We start from the raw sequence: 17656 nt of genomic DNA, 5'->3' as shown, positions 1-17656 counted from the left end.
AATAAATATGAAGATTTATCAGCATCAATCTCTGAGATAGAATCCTCTGAACCAGAAGAGTCCAAAGAATCAGAATGATGGTGTTCATTTAAAAATTCATCTGTAGAGAGAGAAGATTTAAAAGACTTTTTACGTTTACTAGAAGGAGAAATAACAGACAAAGCCTTCTTTATGGATTCAGAAACAAAATCTCTTATGTTATCAGGAACATTCTGCACCTTAGATGTTGAGGGAACTGCAACAGGCAATGGTACATTACTAAAGGAAATATTATCTGCTTTAACAAGTTTGTCATGACAATTATTACAAACAACAGCTGGAGGAATAGCTACCAAAAATTTACAGCAGATACACTTAGCTTTGGTAGATCCAGCAGGCAGTGATTTTCCTGTAGTATCTTCTGGCTCAGATGCAACGTGAGACATCTTGCAATATGTAAGAGAAAAAACAACATATAAAGCAAAATAGATCAAATTCCTTATAAGACAGTTTCAGGAATGGGAAAGAATGCCATATATCAAGCTTCTAGCAACCAGAAGCAAATGAAAAATGAGACTGATAATGTGGAGACAAAAGCGACGCCCCAAATAAGACGCCCACATTATTTGGCGCCTAAATGCTTTTGGCGCCAAAAATGACGCCACATCCGGAACGCCGACATTTTTGGCGCAAAATAACGTCAAAAAATGACGTAACTTCCGGCGACACGTATGACGCCGGAAACGGAAAAGAATTTTTGCGCCAAAAAAGTCCGCGCCAAGAATGACGCAATAAAATGAAGCATTTTCAGCCCCCGCGAGCCTAACAGCCCACAGGGAAAAAAGTCAAATTTTTGAGGTAAGAAAAATATGATAATTCAATGCATAATCCCAAATATGAAACTGACTGTCTGAAAATAAGGAAAGTTGAACATTCTGAGTCAAGGCAAATAAATGTTTGAATACATATATTTAGAACTTTATAAATAAAGTGCCCAACCATAGCTTAGAGTGTCACAGAAAATAAGACTTACTTACCCCAGGACACTCATCTACATGTTTGTAGAAAGCCAAACCAGTACTGAAACGAGAATCAGTAGAGGTAATGGTAAATATAAGAGTATATCGTCGATCTGAAAAGGGAGGTAAGAGATGAATCTCTACGACCGATAACAGAGAACCTTATGAAATAGACCCCGTAGAAGGAGATCACTGCATTCAATAGGCAATACTCTCTTCACATCCCTCTGACATTCACTGCACGCTGAGAGGAAAACCGGGCTCCAACTTGCTGCGGAGCGCATATCAATGTAGAATCTAGCACAAACTTACTTCACCACCTCCCTTGGAGGCAAAGTTTGTAAAACTGATTTGTGGGTGTGGTGAGGGGTGTATTTATAGGCATTTTAAGGTTTGGGAAACTTTGCCCCTCCTGGTAGGAATGTATATCCCATACGTCACTAGCTCATGGACTCTTGTTAATTACATGAAAGAAAAGGCAGTTAACGCCTGAGAACGTACCCTGCACGTCCTCGGTGTGGAAAGCAGCTTTCCGGTTATTGCAGTGATGCCTCGATATGGAGGCATCCTGCAATAACTCTAGATGGCCATCCGATGCAGAGAGAGCCACTCTGTGGCCCTCTCTGCACCGGACATCGATGGCCGGTATCGTTGGTGGGTGGGAGCCGACTTGGGAGGCGGGTGGGCGGCCATCGATGGGCCGGGTAATGTAGAGGGGGGCGGGATCGGGGGCAGGGCAGATGGGGGCGCGCACCGGCGCGCGCGCTTGCACGGAGGGGCGGCGGGCGGGCGCGTGCACGGGGCGGGAGTGGGTGGGAACGCTACACTACAGAAAATATAACTTTTAAAAAGTTTGAATAAGGGGTATTTTAATTTAAAAAAAATATAAATCGAACGTATCTAGGAGGGGGTGGGGGGTTGGTCTTTGGTGGGGCAGGGAGCTACACTACAGAAAAGGGGAAAGATTAAAAAATATCAGCAATTTTATTCTAAACTGGGTACTGGCAGACAGCTGCCAGTACCCAAGATGGTGGCCATTAAGACAGAGGGGAGAGTTAGAGAGCTGTTTGGTGGGGGATCAGTCAGGTTGGGGGCTAAAGGGGGTCCTACAGAGCAGCATATGTAAATATGCCTTTTTAAAAAAAAAAAAAAAAAAAAAAAAGCCCAAATATAGCTTTTATTTTAGTACTGGCAGAGTTTCTGCCAGTACTTAAGATGGCGGGGACAATTGTGGGGTGGGGGAGGGAAGAGAGCTGTTTGGGAGGGATCAGGGGGTCTGATGTTTCAGGTGGGAGGCTAAGCTCTACACTAAAGCTAAAATTAACCCTGCAAGCTCCCTACAAGCTACCTAATTAACCCCTTCACTGCTACCCATAATACGTGTGATGCGCATTTAGCGGCCTAAGTACCAAAAAGCAACGCCAAAGCCATATGTGTCTGCTATTTCTGAACAAAGGGGATCACAGAGAAAAATTTCAAACATTTATGCCATAATTGCACAAGCTGTTTGTAAATAATTTCAGTGAGAAACAAAAAGTTTGTGAAAAAGGGAACTTTTTTTTTTTATTTGATCGCATTTGGCTGTGAAATGGGGGCATGCAATATACCAAAATGGGCCTAGATCAATACTTTGGGTTGTCTGCTACACTAGACTAAAGCTAAAATTAACCCTACAACCTCCCTACAAGCTCCCTAATTAACCCCTGCACTGCTGGGCATAATACACGTGTGGTGCGCAGCAGCATTTAGCGGCCTTCTAATTACCAAAAAGCAATGCCAAAGCCATATATGTCTGCTATTTCTGAAAAAAGGGGATCCCAGAGGAAAATTTACAACCATTTATGCCACAAGCTGTTTGTAAATAATTTCAGTGAGAAACCGAAAGTTTGTGAAAAAGTGAACAATTTTTTGTATTTGATCGCATTTGGCGGTGAAATGGTGGCATGAAATATACCAAAATTGGCCTAGATCAATACTTTGGGATGTCTTCTAAAAAATACATGTCAAGGGATATTCAGGGATTCCTGAAAGATATTAGTGTCCCAATGTAACTAGCGCTAATCTTGAATAAAATGGTTTGGAAATAGCAAAGTGCTACTTGTATTTATGGCCCTATAACTTGCAAAAAAAGCAAAGAACGTGTAAACATTGGGTATTTCTAAAATCAGGACAAAATTTAGAAAATATTTAGCATGGGTGTTTTTTAGTGGTTGTAGATGTGTAACAGATTTTGGGGGTCAAAGTTAGAAAAAGTGTGTTTTTTTCCATTTTTTTTATAATAAATTATAAGATATGATGAAAATAATGGTATCTTTGGAAAGTCCATTTAATGGCGAGAAAAACGGTATATAATATGTGTGGGTACAGTAAATGAGCAAGAGGAAAATTACAGCTAAACACAAACACCGCAAAAATTTAAAAATAGCCTTGGTCCCAAACGGACAGAAAATGGAAAAGTGCTGTGGTCATTAAGGGGTTAAGTAATGATCTTGCAAAAAGGTTCACAAATACTTTATCAGCTACATAATGAATCCATGTATGGGCTATCAGTATCTTTAATAAAGACAAGCACTAAATAACCCACCATCTAAAGATTAAAGGGATAGTCTAGTCAAAATGAAACTTCCATGATTCGGATAGAGAATACAATTTTAAACAACTTTCTAATTTACTTCTATTATCTAATCTGTTTTATTCTCTTGGTATCATTTGTTGAAGGAGCAGTCGTGCACTACTGGTTTCTAACTGAACACATGGGTGAGCCAATGACAATCAGTTTATATAACTAATAAGGTATACCAAAGCGCCAACTATACGAAGGCTGGGTCTGGACCTAATGCAATATTGTCAAACAATTACAATAAACAATTTATTGAGTACACAAATAAGTTAAAAACGTGGATCCATGTATAAACAATCAAATTTATACAACAATCGGGTTGATTTCCGGCGATTCCTGTCCTCCTGCTCAGAGCAGGCGGACAGGGTTATGGAGTAACATGAAACCCAATTTTTTTTCTTTCATGAATCAGATAAAGCGTGTGGTTTTAAACAATTTTCCAATTTACTTCTATTATCTAATATGTTTTGTTCTCTTGGCATACCTAGATAGGCTCAGAAGCTGCCGATTGGTGGCTGCACATATATGCCTCATGTTATTGGTTCAGACCAATGCGTTCAGATAGCTTCCATTAGTGCATTGCTGCTTCTTCAAAAAAAAGTAAACCAAGAGAATGAAGCAAATTAGATAATAGAAGTACAGTAGATTGTTATATTTGAATGACGAAAGAAAACATTTGGGTTTTATGTCCCTTTAAGGCTCTTGCTCACAATTGAGATGATCACGGGAGGTTTACATAGAAGTGAGAGGTAAATGTCCAGGAATAAGCTTGCAACACATGAGAAGATTTGATACTGGGTCAAGTAAGGCAAAAAAATATGTTTCATTGGTCTCTGAGAGCTGTGGAAGCTGGGTAGAATTTTAAATTGCCCAAAATATTTAATTATGTGTATTAAATCAATTTTGCAATATGCACTCATTATTTATTTTCTTCACTTTTTCCTGTAATAAAACTCTGATTTTTTTTTTTTTATTCATGTGAGAATTTGAGTTTCAGATTTATATATCCCTACTGCATTCTAAACAGGTGTTTGTTTATTTATATCTGTCACTAATTGGCCTTTGCAGAGGAAATAAGGTAAACATACTCAGGAAGCTTTTAAAAGGGTTTGTCCTTGGGATGTAAAACAGTATAAATGCTGCTAACAAAATTACAGCTTAAATTCTTTTAAGTTTGAATTTTCTTTCAGTTTTTGAGACACCCTCCTGAGTCTCCCTTTGCCTGTTTGATATATATCTGTTCTTCTTTCCTCTGTAGGTTCTCCATACACCCGAAGCACTGTAGTCACTTCCATCAAATTCACCATATCGGACCAGCCGGCACCAATTGATACCTTGCTCCAGGGATGCATAGGTGAGCAGGAAGGAGAGAGTTGATAAACTTCTGGGTAAAAAGCAACTCACAAAACTAATAGTATTCTAAGCCTGTATTTACTATGCAAAAGGTAGCGAGCTTCCTTTTAATTCATTACATCTATGACAAATTATTCATTTTGTTTTCTGTAGGGTTTCCAAATTTAAAAGCTAATTTCAATCCTAAAAAAACAAAACAGTTTTTTTATAATTTTTGTTTTTGTTGCTTTGTACCAACGTATTCAATTGCATCCATTTGTGCATGATTTTCTTTAAATTAAAAGGGATAGTCAACACCAGAATTTTGGTTGTTTAAAAAAATAGATAATCCCTTTATTAACTATTCCCCAATTTTGCATAACCAGCACAGTTTTATTAATACACTTTTTACCTCTGTGATTACCTTGTTTCTAAGCCTCTGCAGACCACCACCTTATTTAATTTCTTTCGAGAGACTTGCATGTTAGCCAATTAGTGTTGAAAAACTTTCAAAATGCATTCAGATAAGAGGCAGCCTTCAAGGTCTAAGAAATTGGCGTTTGAGCCTACTTAGGTTTAGCTTTCAACTAAGAATACCAAGAGAACAAAGCAAAACTGGTGATAAAAGCAAATTGGAAAGTTGTTTAAAATTACATGCCCTTTTTGAATCATGAACGTTTATTTTAGGCTTGACTGTCCCTTTAAATTAACAGTTTGAGCCTCCTGATAACCGATTTTGCCTTGCTTTGCACAGCATGTGTTCTCTATTCATTGACTTTGTTGGGTACAAATTTTCATGGTCACTCGCAGAATTTAGCTACTAGCCAGTGAAAATCAGCAAGTACACAACGGCTAGATCAATATGAGTTTCAAGTTAAAGGGACATTAAACACTTTGAGATGGTAATATAAAATGATAAATTGTATATATAAAACAGCTCTGCAATATACTATCATTATTTATTTTGTCCTCTTTGCCTGTAATTCCATTCTGAAATTGTGAGCTTTTCAGTTCCTGTTAGAAATGGAAGGGCAGAACACTGTTAAATCCAGCACAACCATTGGCTGCACACTCTAGTAACCTATTTATAACTGACCCTAATTGGCCACAGCAGAGAAGGTAACACAAGTTACAACATGGCAGCTCCCACTGTTTTATAGACACTAAAACTTTACACTTATTTTGTCACTTTTTAAACAACTAATGAAACTTTAAAAAATACATCTACATGTTACTCATGGACTAATCTTTTCTTTGAATGCATCATTCTATCTAGCACTTATTTAGTGTTTAATGTCCCTTTAATAAACAGCTTTTACCTTTTTTTCCCATATGGAAATAATCACCATGTTTAAATATGCTCTTTTATATGAATTGAGTACATTTACCCTTTAAGGTAATGGTGAACTCTAATCTTTTCTAAAACAGATCCAGAATGTTAGTGGGATTTTAGATGAAGTTTCAGGCATCAGTTGTAATGAAGATGCATTGTAATTTACTTTTTTAATATAGATATGAAATTCAAATACCCTGCGCTCTGCTGCGCATTTCAAAAGTAAATTTTTCTGTGAGCTAAAGTTTTGAATTGTTCTCCAATCAGCACTCTGGATACAAGAAAAGTGCCATATGGGGAGAGCGCTGATTGAACAACAATTCAAACCTTTAGCTCATAGAAAAATGGACTTTTGAAGTGGGCGGCAGAGCGCGGGGTATTTGAATTTTAGATCTATATTAAAAAGTAAGTTATATCGCATTTTCGCTACAACTGATGAATGAAACTCCATCTAAGATATCACTAACATCCCGAATATCATTTTATAAAGGGAAGAGTTTACCATCACTTTAAAGGACATAATACTCATATGCTAAATCACTTGAAACTGATGCAGTATAACTGTAAAAAGCTGACAGGAAAATATCACCTGAGCATCTCTATGTAAAAAAGAAAGATATTTTACCTCAAAATGTCGTAAGTATTCAAACCCCATTGCAAAGGACTTTAAGCAGCAAATCAGTATGTTTGTCCTGGGACAGCCAAGGGAGTGAGCTTTGTGCACACTCATATTATTTCTCTATTCAGTTTAAGGAAGTTTACTATGAAATCTCATGAGTCCACAGTAAAAGAGTTCATGACCTCAGCACTGCTGATGCTGATTGGCTGCTGTTCATTTCTTTTCTTTTTTTTACCTGCAGCTGGGCAGCAGCTGAGTATAACTTTTTACACAGCACTTACTCTGCTGAGCTGAGGAAGTTGTGAGGTAAAATATCTTCCTTTTTTACATAGAGATGTTCAGGTGATATTTTCTAGTCAGCTTTTTAAAGCTATGCTGCATCACTTTCAAGTGTTTCAACATTTGGGTATCATGGCCCTTTAAAGGGACAGTCAACATCAGAATTTTTGTTGTTTTAAAAGATAGATAATCCCTTAAGTACCCATTCCCCAGTTTTGCATAACTAACACAGTTATAATAATATAATTTTTACCTCTGTAATAACCTTGTATCTAAGTATCTGCAGACTGCCCCCTTATTTCAGATCTTTTGACAGACTTGCATTTTAGCCAATCAGTGCTCACTCCTCGGTATATTCACGTGCATGAGCTCAATGTTATCTATATGAAACACATGAACTAACGCCCTCTAGTGGTCAAAATGCATTCAGCTTCGAGGTGACCTTCAAGGTCTAAGAAATTAGAATATGAACCTCCTAGGTTTAGCTTTCAACTAAGAAAACCAAGAGAACAAAGCAAAATTAGTGATAAAAGTAAATTGCAAAGTTGTTTAAAATTACATGTCCCATTTGAATCCTGAAAGTTTTTTATGGACTTGACTGTCCCTTTAAGTAAAGGGACATGAAACCCAAAATGTTTCTTTCATTATTCAAATAGAACAACTTTCTAATTTACTTCTGTTACCAGTTTTCCTTCTTTCTCTTGGTATCTTTTGCTGATAAGCAGGGACGTATGCTTATGAGCTGGCCCATTTCTAGAGCACTATATGGCAGCAGTTTTGCAAGAATGTTATCCATTTGCAAAAGCACTAGATGGCAGCACTATTTACTGTCATGTAGATCACCAGATGCCTACCCTAGGTATCTCCTCAACACAGAATATTATGGGAACAAAGCAAGTTTGATAATAGAAGTTAATTTGGAAAGTTTTTTTTTCTCCAACATTGGTGTGTCCGGTCCACGGCGTCATCCTTACTTGTGGGAATATCTCTTCCCCAACAGGAAATGGCAAAGAGTCCCAGCAAAGCTGGCCATATAGTCCCTCCTAGGCTCCGCCCACCCCAGTCATTCTCTTTGCCATTGCACAGGCAACATCTCCACGGAGATGGTTAAGAGTTTTTTGGTGTTTAAATGTAGTTTTTTATTCTTCTATCAAGTGTTTGTTATTTTAAAATAGTGCTGGTATGTACTATTTACTCTGAAACAGAAAAGGATGAAGATTTCTGTTTGTGAGAGGAAGATGATTTTAGCAGACAGTAACTAAAATCGATTGCTGTTTCCACATAGGACTGTTGAGATGAAGTAACTTCAGTTGGGGGAAACAGTTAGCAGACTTTTCTGCTTAAGGTATGACTAGCCATATTTCTAACAAGACCATGTAATGCTGGAAGGCTGTCATTTCCCCTCATGGGGACCGGTAAGCCATTTTCTTAGTCAAGCAAACAGAATAAAGGGCTTAATATGGGCTATAAAACTGGTAGACACTTTTATGGGCTAAATCGATTGCTTTATTTGGGCATTTTATACATGTTTATGCTGATAATTCTCATTTATAAACTTGGGGAACGTTTTTTAACGGCAGGCACTATCTTAGACACCTTTTCCAGTCAGGGAGGGCCTTCCCAGTTGTAGGCTGAGCCTCATTTTCGCGCCATTACTGCGCAGTTGTTTTTTGAGAGCAAGACATGCAGATGCATGTGTGAGGATCTGAAAGTAGCTGGAAAAGTTTCTAGAAGGCGTCACTTGGTATCGTATTCCCCTCTGGGCTTGGTTAGGTCACAGCAAAGGCTATAGCTGGGACTGTATAGGGGTTAAATTTGTAAACGGCTCCGGTTCCGTTATTTTAAGGGTTAAAGCTCTGAAAATTGGTGTGCAATACTCTTAATGCTTTAAGACACTGTGGTGAAATTTTGGTAATTTTTGAACAATTCCTTCATACTTTTTCACATATTCAGTAATAAAGTGTTTTCTGTTTAAAATTTAAAGAGACAGTAACGGTTTTGTTTTAAAACGTTTTTTGTGCTTTATTGACAAGTTTAAGCCTGTTTAACATGTCTGTGCCTTCGGATAAGCTATGTTCTATATGTATGAAAGCCAATGTGTCTCCCCATTTAAATTTGTGTGATAATTGTGCCATAGCGTCCAAACAAAGTAAGGACAGTACTGCCACAGATAATGAAATTGCCCAAGATGATTTCTCAGATGAGGGGAGTAAACATGATACTACATCATCTCCTACTGTGTCTACACCAGTTTTGCCCACGCAGGAGGCCCCTAGTACATCTAGCGCGCCAATGCTTATTACCATGCAACAATTGACGGCTGTAATGGATAACTCCATGGCAAATATTTTATCCAAAATGCCTACATATCAGAGAAAGCGCGATTGCTCTGTTTTAAACACTGAAGAGCAGGAGGGCGCTGATGATAATTGTTCTGTCATACCCTCACACCAATCTGAAGTGGCCATGAGGGAGGTTTTGTCAGATGGGGAAATTTCAGATTCAGGAAAAATTTCTCAACAAGCTGAACCTGATGTTGTGACATTTAAATTTAAATTAGAACATCGCCGCGCACTGCTTAAGGAGGTGTTATCTACTCTGGATGATTGTGACAACTTGGTCATTCCAGAGAAATTATGCAAGATGGACAAGTTCCTAGAGGTTCCGGTGCACCCCGACGCTTTTCCTATACCCAAGCGGGTGGCGGACATAGTGAATAAGGAGTGGGAAAAGCCCGGCATACCTTTTGTTCCCCCTCCTATATTTAAGAAATTATTTCCTATGGTCGACCCCAGAAAGGACTTATGGCAGACAGTCCCTAAGGTCGAGGGGGCAGTTTCTACTCTAAACAAGCGCACTACTATTCCTATCGAGGATAGTTGTGCTTTCAAAGATCCTATGGATAAAAAATTGGAGGGTTTGCTTAAAAAGATTTTTGTACAGCAAGGTTACCTTCTACAACCCATTTCGTGCATTGTTCCTGTCACTACAGCAGCGTGGTTCTGGTTCGAGGAACTAGAAAAGTCGCTCAGTAGAGTTCACGCACTTAAGTTGGCTAACTCTTTTATTTTAGATGCCGCTTTGCAATTAGCTAGATTAGCGGCAAAAAATTCAGGGTTTGCAATCGTGGCGCGCAGAGCGCTTTGGCTAAAGTCTTGGTCAGCGGATGTGTCATCCAAGACAAAATTGCTTAACATCCCTTTCAAAGGTAAAACTCTATTTGGACCAGAATTGAAAGAGATTATCTCAGACATCACTGGGGGAAAGGGCCACGCCCTTCCACAAGATAGGCCTTTCAAGGCCAAGAATAAGTCTAATTTTCGTTCCTTTCGCAATTTCAGGAACGGACCGGCCTCTAATTCTGCATCCTCTAAGCAAGAGGGTAATGCTTCACAACCCAAACCAGCCTGGAAACCGATGCAAGGCTGGAACAAGGGTAAGCAGGCCAAGAAGCCTGCTGCTGCTAACAAAACAGCATGAAGGAGTAGCCCCCGATCCGGGACCGGATCTAGTAGGGGGCAGACTCTCTCTCTTTGCTCAGGCTTGGGCAAGAGATGTTCAGGATCCCTGGGCACTAGAAATAGTTTCTCAGGGTTATCTTCTGGAATTCAGGGAACTACCCCCAAGGGGAAGGTTCCACATGTCTCACTTATCCTTAAACCAAATAAAGAGACAGGCGTTCTTACATTGTGTAGAAGACCTGTTAAAGATGGGAGTGATCCACCCAGTTCCACTAAAGGAACAAGGAATGGGATTTTATTCAAATCTGTTCGTAGTTCCCAAAAAAGAGGGAACTTTCAGACCAATTTTGGACTTGAAGATCCTAAACAAATTTCTCAGGGTACCATCGTTCAAGATGGAATCCATTCGAACGATTCTACCCACTATCCAGGAAGGTCAATTTATGACTACCGTGGATCTAAAGGATGCGTACCTACATATTCCTATCCACAAAGAACATCATCAGTTCCTAAGGTTCGCCTTTCTGGACAAACATTACCAGTTTGTGGCCCTCCCATTCGGGTTAGCCACTGCTCCAAGGATTTTCACAAAGGTACTAGGGTCTCTTCTAGCGGTTCTAAGACCGAGGGGCATTGCAGTAGTACCTTACTTGGACGACATTCTAATACAAGCGTCGTCCCTGTCAAAAGCAAAGGCTCATACAGACATCGTTCCGGCCTTTCTCAGATCACACGGATGGAAGGTGAACATAGAAAAAAGTTCTCTGTCTCCGTCAACAAGAGTTCCCTTCTTGGGAACAATAATAGATTCCTTAGAAATGAGGATTTTTCTGACAGAGGTCAGAAAGTCAAAACTTCTAAGCGCTTGTCAAGTTCTTCATTCTGTTCCACGTCCTTCCATAGCGCAGTGCATGGAAGTAGTAGGGTTGATGGTTGCAGCAATGGACATAGTTCCTTTTGCACGAATTCATCTAAGACCATTACAACTGTGCATGCTCAAACAGTGGAATGGGGACTATACAGACTTGTCTCCAATGATTCAAGTAGATCAGAAGACCAGAGATTCACTCCGTTGGTGGCTGACCCTGGACCATCTATCCCAGGGAATGAGCTTCTGCAGACCAGAGTGGGTCATTGTCACGACCGACGCCAGTCTAGTGGGCTGGGGTGCGGTCTGGGAATCCCTGAAAGCTCAGGGACTATGGTCTCGGGAAGAGTCTCTTCTCCCGATAAACATTCTGGAACTGAGAGCGATCTTCAATGCTCTCAGGGCTTGGCCTCAGCTAGCAAAGGCCAGATTCATAAGATTCCAATCAGACAACATGACGACTGTTGCGTATATCAATCATCAGGGGGGAACAAGGAGTTCCCTGGCGATGAAAGAAGTGACCAAAATAATTCAATGGGCGGAGGATCACTCCTGCCACCTATCTGCGATCCACATCCCAGGTGTGGAAAACTGGGAAGCGGATTATCTGAGTCGTCAGACATTCCATCCGGGGGAGTGGGAACTCCACCCGGAGATCTTTGCCCAACTAACTCAATTATGGGGCATTCCAGACATGGATCTGATGGCGTCTCGTCAGAACTTCAAGGTTCCTTGCTACGGGTCCAGATCCAGGGATCCCAAGGCGACTCTAGTAGATGCACTAGTAGCACCTTGGACCTTCAACCTAGCTTATGTATTTCCACCGTTTCCTCTCATTCCCAGGCTGGTAGCCAGGATCAAACAGGAGAGGGCCTCTGTGATCTTGATAGCTCCTGCGTGGCCACGCAGGACTTGGTATGCAGACCTGGTGAATATGTAATCGGTTCCACCATGGAAGCTACCTTTGAGACAGGACCTTCTTGTTCAGGGTCCATTCGAACATCCAAATCTGGTCTCCCTCCAGCTGACGGCTTGGAGATTGAACGCTTGATTCTATCAAAGCGTGGGTTTTCAGATTCTGTGATAGATACTCTGGTTCAGGCCAGAAAACCGGTAACTAGAAAGATTTACCATAAAATATGGAAAAGATATATCTGTTGGTGTGAATCCAAAGGATTCCCATGGAATAAGATAAAAATTCCTAAGATTCTCTCCTTTCTACAAGAAGGTTTGGAGAAAGGATTATCTGCAAGTTCTCTAAAGGGACAGATCTCTGCTTTATCTGTCTTACTACACAAAAGACTGGCAGCTGTGCCAGATGTTCAAGCATTTGTTCAGGCTCTGGCTAGGATCAAGCCTGTTTACAGACCTTTGACTCCTCCCTGGAGTCTAAATCTAGTTCTTTAAGTTCTTCAAGGGGTTCCGTTTGAACCTTTACATTCCATAGATATTAAGTTACTATCTTGGAAAGTTTTGTTTTTGGTTGCTATTTCTTCTGCTAGAAGAGTTTCAGAGTTATCTGCTCTGCAGTGTTCTCCGCCCTATCTGGTGTTCCATGCAGATAAGGTGGTTTTGCGTACTAAGCCTGGTTTTCTTCCAAAGGTTGTTTCTAACAAGAATATTAACCAGGAGATAGTTGTACCTTCTTTATGTCCGAATCCAGTTTCAAAGAAGGAACGTTTGTTACACAATTTGGACGTAGTCCGTGCTCTAAAATTCTATTTAGAGGCTACAAAAGATTTCAGACAAACATCTTCTTTGTTTGTTGTCTATTCTGGTAAAAGGAGAGGTCAAAAAGCGACCTCTACCTCTCTTTCCTTTTGGCTTAAAAGCATCATCCGATTGGCTTATGAGACTGCCGGACGGCAGCCTCCTGAAAGAATCACAGCTCACTCCACTAGGGCTGTGGCTTCCACATGGGCCTTCAAGAACGAGGCTTCTGTTGACCAGATATGTAAGGCAGCGACTTGGTCTTCACTGCACACTTTTGCCAAATTTTACAAATTTGATACTTTTGCTTCTTCGGAGGCTATTTTTGGGAGAAAGGTTTTGCAAGCCGTGGTGCCTTCCGTTTAGGTAACCTGATTTGCTCCCTCCCTTCATCCGTGTCCTAAAGCTTTGGTATTGGTTCCCACAAGTAAGGATGACGCCGTGGACCGGACACACCAATGTTGGAGAAAACAGAATTTATGCTTACCTGATAAATTACTTTCTCCAACGGTGTGTCCGGTCCACGGCCCGCCCTGGTTTTTTAATCAGGTCTGATGAATTATTTTCTCTAACTACAGTCACCACGGTACCATATGGTTTCTCCTATATATTTCCTCCTGTCCGTCGGTCGAATGACTGGGGTGGGCGGAGCCTAGGAGGGACTATATGGCCAGCTTTGCTGGGACTCTTTGCCATTTCCTGTTGGGGAAGAGATATTCCCACAAGTAAGGATGACGCCGTGGACCGGACACACCGTTGGAGAAAGTAATTTATCAGGTAAGCATAAATTCTGTTTTTAATTGTATGCTCTCTGTGAACCACAAAATACATTTTTGGGGTTTTATATCCCATAACTCACAGTGGATTGATTGGAATGCCTTAAAAAAGGAAGAGAAAAAGCAGGGAAATTGAATACATGTTTTTATTGGGGTCCATTGTCATATATGCTTTAATACCCACTGATTAAAAGCTTAGCACAGGACTGACAAGGTTAACAGAATCTGGGGGTAATTTCCAAAACAGTTGCTGCTACTAGGTTTCCTATAAGCTGCTTTACCTGGATTGGAAAGGGACTACACTTCCCACACTGCAGCGGGGTGTATCCCTCGGGGGCGAAAAGGATAAACGTCAAGGCCACGCCCACAAGTTTAAGCTTAAAAAAAATAAAAAAACAAGCTTTATTACTCATAGAGGGGCATACTGAACAGTAATAAGAACTGTACCTCATCTGAGAAAATCATCCAAGTTGCCTCCCTCCAGCACAAAATATAAACAAAATTATACAGCAAACCAAATGTACAATATCATAAAATGGATAAGGATTTAGAGGAGACCAATGAAATTCATTATATAATTCTGTTGGATCTATAAGAACTTGCTTTTTTCAGATCCTTATTCCCAAACCTGTTGAATGTTTTGCGTGAAGAGGGGGTGATTTACAGGGGCAATACTGGATTTCACAGACATATCTGAATGTAAAAATCAATTTATTTCTATTATCAAATTTACTTTTCTCTTGGTGCACATCTTAAGCACTATATGCATAACGTTTTTACAAACATTGCTGCAGATCCGGCTGTCATAAAGTGCTCAAGGCATGTGCACGCTCAAGAGAATATCTCAGTGTGCTCTCATAAAAAAAGAGCTAAGTATCAGTTTTTCTTTAAATTGAATGCTGTATTTGACTCATGGATGATACATTTTGACTACCACGCCCCTTTAATGTAATTTTCCAAGACTAGAGAGCCAGACCTATGACAGATATCCTCCCAGACTGCCCCCGATACCTTCCTAAATCTCCTTTTACTTTTATACTAGCTCTTTTTTTTTTCTTATTCTCACTTTTAACCCTTTATTTCTTATTTAATTTGAAACAACTGGAAATCTATGAATGCCTCTATACTGACACACATGCTTTATAAAAGAGCTTCTTAAACTTTATGGGATCTCTTTTTACATTGGGAAATTTTTCACAACCCCCATTCTTATAATATTGTCCAAAACAGACCCCTTGTCAAATGGGTATGCACTTTCCATCTAAAGGGGAGGAGAGTCCACTGCTTCATTCATCACTTGTGGGAAATAAGAACCTGCCCACCAGGAGGAGGCAAAGACACCCCAGCCAAAGGCTTAAATACCTCTCCCACTCCCCTCATTCCCCAGTCATTTTTTGCCTTTCGTCACAGGAGGTTGGCAGAAAAGTGTCAGAAGATTCGGATTAGTCTCTTATGGAGGCTAGTACTCTTCGCAATGGGACTGGAGTTTTAAGTAGTCCTGTCAGCCTCTCAGTGAGAGCATGGGTGAAAGTTAGAGTCCGGAGATGTAGGGGGAGTTCTTCTGCGAAACAATCCCTAATCATATTAACAGCTCCGTAAGCAATCAGCGTTGACGAGTTTCGCTGCCTGCTTTTCTTCTCTCAAGTCCATGTCAGGAGCGACGCTACTAACCTGTCACACTTGAAAGGCCATGTTCCTGTTCCACGGCGTTGACTCTGGTAAGATCGTTTCATTATATATATATATATATATATATGTGATAACGTAAGAAGACAGGGTCACAGTGTGACTCCTTTTATCTGTATAGAATCTAGGGTAATACCCTTGGAAGGGGGTTATGGAACAGGGGGGGGATTTTATTATGCATAATATTGTTTATTGTGTTTCTCCTGCACTTGTGTGAGATAAGGCTCTGTCAGTGTGGAACAGTTAGAGAAAGATTGAGGTGTTTTTTTTTGGCGCGTCTCTCTCTCGAGTGCAGGGGCGGTCCTGCATGGCACTCCATGTGACCGGGTGTGGCCTCTGTTACTTCCTCTTTCTCGACCTGCGTTTGGAGACGAAAGCTGTTTCTTGTAGTCCGGGTCATAGGAGGTGGTGAGTGCCCCGGCCATTGGGATATAAAGGTGCCATTTAATAAATTTATCAAGTCCGTAATAAAGGCGCAAGCTATGGAGGACTCTGATATGTTAGAGGATACTCCCTCTTTATCTAAACCTATTAACTGTGTATACTGTGAGGAGGTCTGCTGACACAACTCTGTTCCACACGCTTTGACAATATTGCTATATCGAAAAAGAATAAGGTACTTAGTATGACTGAGCCATCCACCTCTGAGGGTTCTCTGCCCAGCGAGGTGCGTTCCCTACAATCATCTCCAATTACACAAGTAGTTCCCTAGGGCAGTTCTAATCCTCCCACGGGAGGGGCCCTTTGGCCTCCAGACTTCGCCGATTAGTTGCAGACGACGGTTTCTGCAGCCATAAATGTGATGCCTCTGCCTACTAAGCGCAAGCGGAAGGTACAGCACTGCTATACGTCTCAGGGGTCTTCAATGCCGCTGGATATCTCAGACAAATTATCCGCTGAGAAGGACTACTCCGACTTATCGGAGGATGATGCTTATGGGTTGGAATCGGCTACTTCTAGGCCTCCGTCCATGGAGGAACCAGATTTCAAATTTAAGATGGAGCATTTGTGCTTTCTGCTGAAGGAAGTGCTTGCTACGCTGGGGGTTCCAGAACCGAAACTCCCGGAGGAACCTTCGATCCCTAAACTGGATAGGGTTTACGAGGACAGGGTAGTGCCCCAGGCCTTCCTGGTTCCTATCAAAATGGCGAACATTATTAAGAATGAATGGGAGAAACTGGGTTCGCCCTTTTCTCCCTCGTCTTCTTTTAAGAAGCTTTTCCCTGTTCCGGACGCACAGCTTGAACTGTGGGGAACCATCCGTAAGGTGGATGGTGTTATCTCCATGCTCGCTAAAAGAACGACCAGTTGCGGAAGATGTTCCAACTGACGGGGTTCGTGTTCTAACTGGCAGCGGCAGTCGCTGTGGTGGCTAGTGCAGCTACCTACTGGTGTGATGCACTATCAGCAATGGTCTAGGTGGAGACCCCCCTCGATGAGATTCTGGATCGAATCAAAGCCCTAAGGGGAGCACATTCATTAATTTGTGATGCTAACATGCAGATTATTCGCCTGAATGCTAAGACATCGGGGTTTTCTGTTTTAGCCCGCAGGGCACTGTGGCTAAAATCATGGTCTGCTGACATGACGTCTAAGTCTTGCTTGCTTTCCCAACCATTCTATAAAATCTAGTCACGGGTGGCAAGGGTGCCTTCTTACCTCAGGATAAGAAAGCCAAGCCTAAAGCCAAGCCTAAGGGATCTACTTTTCGTCACCTTTCGTGCGGACAAGTCTCAGCGCCAGCTGCCTTCCGCAAAATCTGAGCAATCCAAGGGAAATTGGAAGCCTGCAAACTCTTGGAACAAGTCCAAGCAGAACAAAAAGCCTGCTGAGTCAAAGTCGGCATGAAGGGGCGGCCCTCGACCCGTCCTTGGTCCAGGTAGGGGGCAGACTATCTCTTTTGTCACGGAGGCCTAGAGGGGAGACGTTACAGATCCTTGGGTCCTGAAGGTCGTCGTCCAGGGGTACAGGATA

General features: G+C 41.2%; 1 protein-coding gene across 1 annotated transcript in view; it reads left to right on the top strand.

The window, feature by feature from the left end:
• Window positions 1–17656, top strand: part of LOC128666284 (cullin-associated NEDD8-dissociated protein 1) — a 73979-nt gene that overhangs the window by 30824 nt on the left and 25499 nt on the right. The window contains exon 10 of the mRNA XM_053720771.1: window positions 4877–4972. Within this exon, the coding sequence (XP_053576746.1) occupies window positions 4877–4972 (96 nt within the window). The remainder of the gene's footprint in view (window positions 1–4876; window positions 4973–17656) is intronic.

Source organism: Bombina bombina, chromosome 7, assembly GCF_027579735.1.
Source record: "Bombina bombina isolate aBomBom1 chromosome 7, aBomBom1.pri, whole genome shotgun sequence".
Taxonomy (NCBI): Eukaryota; Metazoa; Chordata; class Amphibia; order Anura; family Bombinatoridae; genus Bombina; species Bombina bombina.
This window is presented reverse-complemented; position numbering and strand designations above follow the sequence as displayed.